General features: G+C 36.6%; 1 protein-coding gene across 1 annotated transcript; it reads right to left on the reverse strand.

Annotated features, from left to right (window-relative positions):
* Nucleotides 1-1,909: 1,909 nt before the first annotated feature.
* On the reverse strand, nt 1,910-3,547 carry LOTGIDRAFT_123506 (hypothetical protein; the record flags this gene model as incomplete). Its single annotated transcript, XM_009060759.1, has 2 exons — nt 1,910-2,881; nt 2,999-3,547. 2 exons carry the CDS (start codon nt 3,545-3,547, stop codon nt 1,910-1,912), a joined length of 1,521 nt encoding a protein of 506 aa, XP_009059007.1.
* Between the last annotated feature and the right edge of the window lie 2,463 nt (nt 3,548-6,010).

Consider the following 6,010-nt stretch of genomic DNA (forward strand, 5'->3'; position numbering starts at 1 on the left):
CCAATTGCCATTAGATCACAATCCCTTACAACCTTTTGCCATTAGACCACAATCCATTACCACCCTATGGCCATTAGCCCCATCCTTTACTACCCTAGGGGCAGAAGACCACAATCCCTTACCACCCCAGGGCCAGTAGATCACAATCCCTTACCACCCTATGGCCATTAGAAACCAATCCCTTACCACCCTATGGCCAGTAGACCACAATGCCTTACTACTATATGGCCATTAGACTACAATCCCTTACAACCCTATGGCCATTAGACTACAATCCATTACAACCCTATGGCCATCAGGCCACAATCCCTTACCACCCTATGGCCAGTAGACCGCAATCCCTAACCATCCTAGGGCAAGTAGACCACAATCCCTAACCATCCTAGGGCAAGTAGACCACAATCCCTAACCATCCTAGGGCAAGTAGAACACAATCCCTTACCATCCTAGGGCCATTAGACCACAATCCCTAACCATCTTAGGGCAAGAAGACCACAATCCCTAACCATCCTAGGGCAAGTAGACCACCATCCCTTACCACCCTATTGCCATTAGACCACAATCCCTTACCACCCTATCTCCATTAGACCACAATTTCTTACTACCCTTTAGCCATTAGACCACAATCCCTTACTACCCTATGGCCATTAGAACACAATCCCTTACCACCCTAGGGCCAATAGACCACAATCTTTTACCACCCTATGGCCAGTGGACCACAATCCCTTACCACCTTAGGGCCAGTAGACCACAATCCCTTACCACCCTATGGCCAGTAGACCACAATCCCTTACCACCCTAAGGCCAGTAGACCACAATCTCTTATCACCCTAAGGCCATTAGACCACAATCCCTTGATACAACTCACTCTTTAGCAATGTCATCCTGATAAATTGTCTCCCCTTCTTCAGATCTCACTGTTGTCTGATTATTAGTTGTTCTGTCTCCACCAGTGCTTTCAGTGCTCAGGCACTGTGATGTTGTTATAATACTTCTGATCTGTTGTCGAAATTTGTGGTTTACACCTGAAATGTTCATTTTCATTATTTACAGCAAAGGGGAATAACTCTGTTTATAAATGATGCAAAACACCGAAATTTAAGGGGACTCTCATGTGATCAAACATCGCCAAAGTCCATTGATGACTTTCATTTTTTTTATATATGCATACACAATCAAATTTTGCTAATTCAAGGGATAGTAAAGCTATTTTCTAATCATGTGCATTCGGAACAGTGATAGCATTGATCATCTTATCACAAACAGGTTTGGTTTGGACACGATGAGCCAAGACTTCTATGTAATCTAAAGATCTTTGCCATCTTAAGAGACATCATAAAATGCCTAGTTTTAGTGGCAATGCCCCCTGTAGCCAGGGGCCTAATCGTGTTGTCTAGAAATTGTATTTTTTAGTCATGGCAACTGATAAATCCAACTGATAATATATACTCTTGTTGACCAAGTTGGAGACTAAATTTTATGTCCATTCTAAGAGGTAGTATTCCTTTAAGATATCAAATCAAATAAGTAATAAATGAGATAAATTTGCTTGTGGAAGGGGCATTTACATTTCACAACACATAATACTTAAGAAGGGAAGGAAATGGGTTTTCCCTAGAGTAGATATCATTAACTTTCTGAGAGATTATCAAAAGGCTTTGCAATGAAATAACAGTAATAAAGGAAAAGACAATTTATCGAAAAAAAACAACACCAGAAACCCCAATAGGACATTTCCAATTAAAACTGAATAATTCTGTATTAAGATAACTGGTTACATTTGTTTTGTTGGTATAATATGTATAATATTAAACAGTTTTTTAACAAAATGTGTTTCAGCTTTAGACCTGTTTTGGCACATTAGCAACAGAATCATTCTACATTCACTTCTCATTTATAACATATTTCACTAGAGTTTTTGTTGGTCTATTATTTCAGACAGTCTCTTCAACAAACTGTCAATTAAATCAAAAGTGTTCAAAGCTGACTTGACAACAAACATTTCTTCCTTTTCAGACATTTGCGGTAAACTAGCACCACCTACAGACACTTCAAAATCAGTAGTGTCCCGTTTGGTCCTCTGCTTTCCTTCTATGATCTTTTTTAGCTCTAAATCATAATGAGCTTTGGACATATCAAGGCCGACACGTAGCGGTTTGAAAAATCTTGTCTCCATCTCTTTCAAATTGTCCCATATTCCAGTCTTATTCTCTTTCGGAGGATCACGAATAACCAAATATCGGAACAAATTCAAAACTGTGATGATTCGATCGGAATGTTCCAAAAGATCAGTTGTCTCCCCTTCTGGAAGAATCACTGCGAGACGTAGCAATCTCTCCAAACGACGTCCAAGAAATAATTTATCTGGATTTTTTTCCATCAAGGCATCTTTAATATCGTCCTTGATCAGCTTGATGACGAAACCATTTACGCCAGAATGTTTACACGTGTTTAAAATATTTTGATAAATCTGATACCGCCCATCAGACTGGAAAATCCTGATGAAAGAGGCAAAAATCTTAACTGCATCTTGACGAATATCTTTAACTGAACAACGCACCATCACATCAATCAAATTTTTCACAATGTTACTATAGTGATCATTATCCAATCGAATGTAAGAAAGGGTGTCACATGATATCAATTGAAGAAAGGATTCTAGAAGTTTTAAGCCCTTGATTATTAAAAGGGACCTGGTACATTTCAACAGTACATTAATAAAAGGCAAATTAAATTCAAAGACGTATAAATTAGAATAAATACACGGAAAACGTTCAACACCAAGTTTCTCAGAATGAACCAAATAGGACAAACAACACAAGCTGTGGACAGGAATGATTTCATTGAATCTTAGAGACGGTACTTTCGCTTTGTTTTTATTCTTCGATTTTTCATCTTTCTGTCCTTTCAATCTCTTTTCATTTTCTTCATTTTCGATCTCCATTGCAGTTTTTCGAAAATTTTCATCCAAATCAATCATCAAAGGCTCCTTTTTCACTGCATATTCCATCATTTTTTGAAAATCGGTTTCCAAATGAGTAAAGAGTTCCATCAATTTTTCGACAATGACTCTACTAGTGTTCTTTACACTCCTGTCCTCAAGTTCAAAGTCAAGGTCAAGGTAAATAACTGGATGATCAAGAATTTTCAGTAAGTGGATTTTTAAAACAATAATTTGAGCCTGGACGTTATCATTATTCAAAGATGTAGAAGTTTTCAACGAAACTTCTTCAATAAATGGACGCAAGAAGTTTAAAAAGATGTCCAGCAGTTGGTTGATTCGTGACACTTCTGGGCACATTGCCAATAATTTTCGCTCTTGATTTTCAAGTGCGTTGTCTTCAGGTACAGGCAATGACATTATGTGACTGGTTAATGTTTCTAAAGCTAAATCTAAAGAATGAAATCTTTTGTTTGGAAGTCGTAAAAGTGTTTTCTGTATAAATGAGATCAACATTGTGAATTTAACATCGTTGTCATGGAATTCACATTGCTCTAGTAACGCCAACAACATTTCCTTGGCGCTCCCCTCGGTTACGATGTACATTAAACACATTTCACACGCTTCCAGAAACACAGTGTGATTCGTTGCGTTGAACTCTGTTAAATGTTGACACACTTCCGCACTGATATCCCAATAAGCATTCTGATTGGTTAAATTCCTATCAATAATGTATTTTTTCAATCCTCTGCCGTCCCGATTCTCTAAGAACTTCTTGACATCAACTAGATTATCTGTGTCTATGACCTTTGGTACAGTCTGTATAACATCTTCCATTGATTTAGCCATTTTTGTTTGCCTCAATCACATAGAAAAGAAATCAAATTCAAAATGTCTGGTCAACTGTTGTAGTATTATTATGTATTTAATTTCAACTTGTCTTTTGGAATACAGTTTCCAATCAATTTAAAATATGATCTGTTTTGTCTTTAACTGTGATTCAAATTGTAACTTTTTGACAGTACTGTTACTCAAAATTCTAAATGGTTGACCCAATATCTTTGTTAACCTGTGGTTTAGGTCTCCAATGAAATATTTGTCTGTCAATCCTCCTGTGGAAACTTTTCGACACTGTTCACTATTCTTCATGCACAGAGGGTGACCCAATAACTTTGCTAGCTTATCTCCAATTAGGAAAATGTCTGTCTCCTCCTTGCAATTTCATTCCAGACTTCGAGATATTTTGTTTCTTGAGTTTCAGTAATTGATTTTTCATTCTGAAATGAAAAGAAACCATTTTAATAAAAAAGCTGCCAGGAGATTGTCAACAAAATTTCTTAGCTTTTAATTCAGAACTAGAAAAGATTAGATTTAGAGGTATCGGTACAGATTTCCTGAGAATATTTGAAGGAAAAATTGTTTTATTCATATCTCCTGTAAGCTTTATACCAGAATGGTTTCTTCCATTGGCCTAAAACAGGGCATCTTTCACTGGACAAGTTCTATCAGTCAATCTGTGGAACAGATTATGTATATTGGATACAATTCTCCCTCAGGTACTGAGCACAGATTTATCAATTTCTGTTAACATTGTAAATCTTGGTAAATGTCCCCCCCCTCAGAAAACCTGGGGGTCATGATCTCCTGTGCCTTTCAATTCGCGAATCTCAAGTCTCAAATGTCTTGTCAGAATGTCAGACTTTGCGAGAGTAACCGTGACACCACCATTTTGCCTATTTTCGAGTCTAGCCTTCTATTTTGTAGTCTAACATATTGATTATTTCAAGATTATCCCTATAAACCTTGTATAACAATTTGAGAGCCTATTGAACCAAAAACTCGTATAATAATACAGTATACGAGGTTTTTCAATTTCATCTGCAGAAAAGGAACATTGTACAGTGGTGTAACCTATTTTCGTGCATATAAGGATTCAACACCAAATTTCATCAAAGTTAAAAAAACGAAAAAAATTTTATGTCTTAGATGCTTCCTCGGATACTCTACAAAATAATTAAAATTGGTTTGTTCAATTTTCTTTATGAATCCTTCACTTTGACCCATATCTCATGAGCAACTAACTCGGCAATGGCGGCAGAATGCGTCACCTATTTTCGTGTACAATGTTTGATCTATAAATATGTCTAGAAAAACATGTTGTATGGATACCGGGTGTTATAATTAACTTCTCTTAGTACCGGTATTTATCTTTAATATCAATTCATTATAACTAGTGACAATTCCTTCAAAGAACCATGATTTTAAAAAAAATAGTGACTGACAAAATAAGATACGTAGCGTGATTTATTGCTAAAGGTCACTGAAACAACATAAAAATATGGCCCACTTTGTGTTCCAAAGAAATTTTCTGCTGACACGGAATCCGCTAGTTGATCATGTGAATTCATTCGTTGGACTACATTCTAGCAGATGACACTTGGAATTCCGATTACCGCTTGGGATTGTAAGGAAATTTGGCCGATAAAAAATGGTGACGTTTGGTAATAAGTGAAAACCGCCATTTTTGTCAAAGGATACATTAATACATTTTACCTTGCTTGAAACTACTGGATTTATTCTACTAGCTGATATTGTAGAGATAACACATGTTTATCAAAACAAGCAAATGCGGAGGTCACGCGAGGTCGCACATGTAAATTATTAATCATTTTCGGAGATGCACGAAAAATAGGTTAGCATGAAATTAGGTTACTTGACTGTACGTGTTTTTTAATTAGTGCTTTAAAATTAGAGTTATTTATAATCAAGCTAAGAATACGAGGTTTTGATAACAAGATCCGCGCTTTTACGAGCTTTCGAACGGTACCAAAAAGTCAATACGACCAGTAAGGCATATACGAGTTATCAAGCGGTCACCCACGATATTATGCATATTTGTAGAAAGTTGTCGACGTTGGAAATGTTGACCTTTGCAAAATTCAACACATGCCTTCATTGTAATAAACACCGAGGTTTTGATGGATATTATATAACTAAAGCAATGTCGAACAAATACAAACCTCTAGTTAAAAACAGAATCATTTTAATGCAATTTGTATGTGTCATGGG

Source organism: Lottia gigantea (assembly GCF_000327385.1).
Source record: "Lottia gigantea unplaced genomic scaffold LOTGIsca_44, whole genome shotgun sequence".
NCBI lineage: Eukaryota > Metazoa > Mollusca > Gastropoda > Lottiidae > Lottia > Lottia gigantea.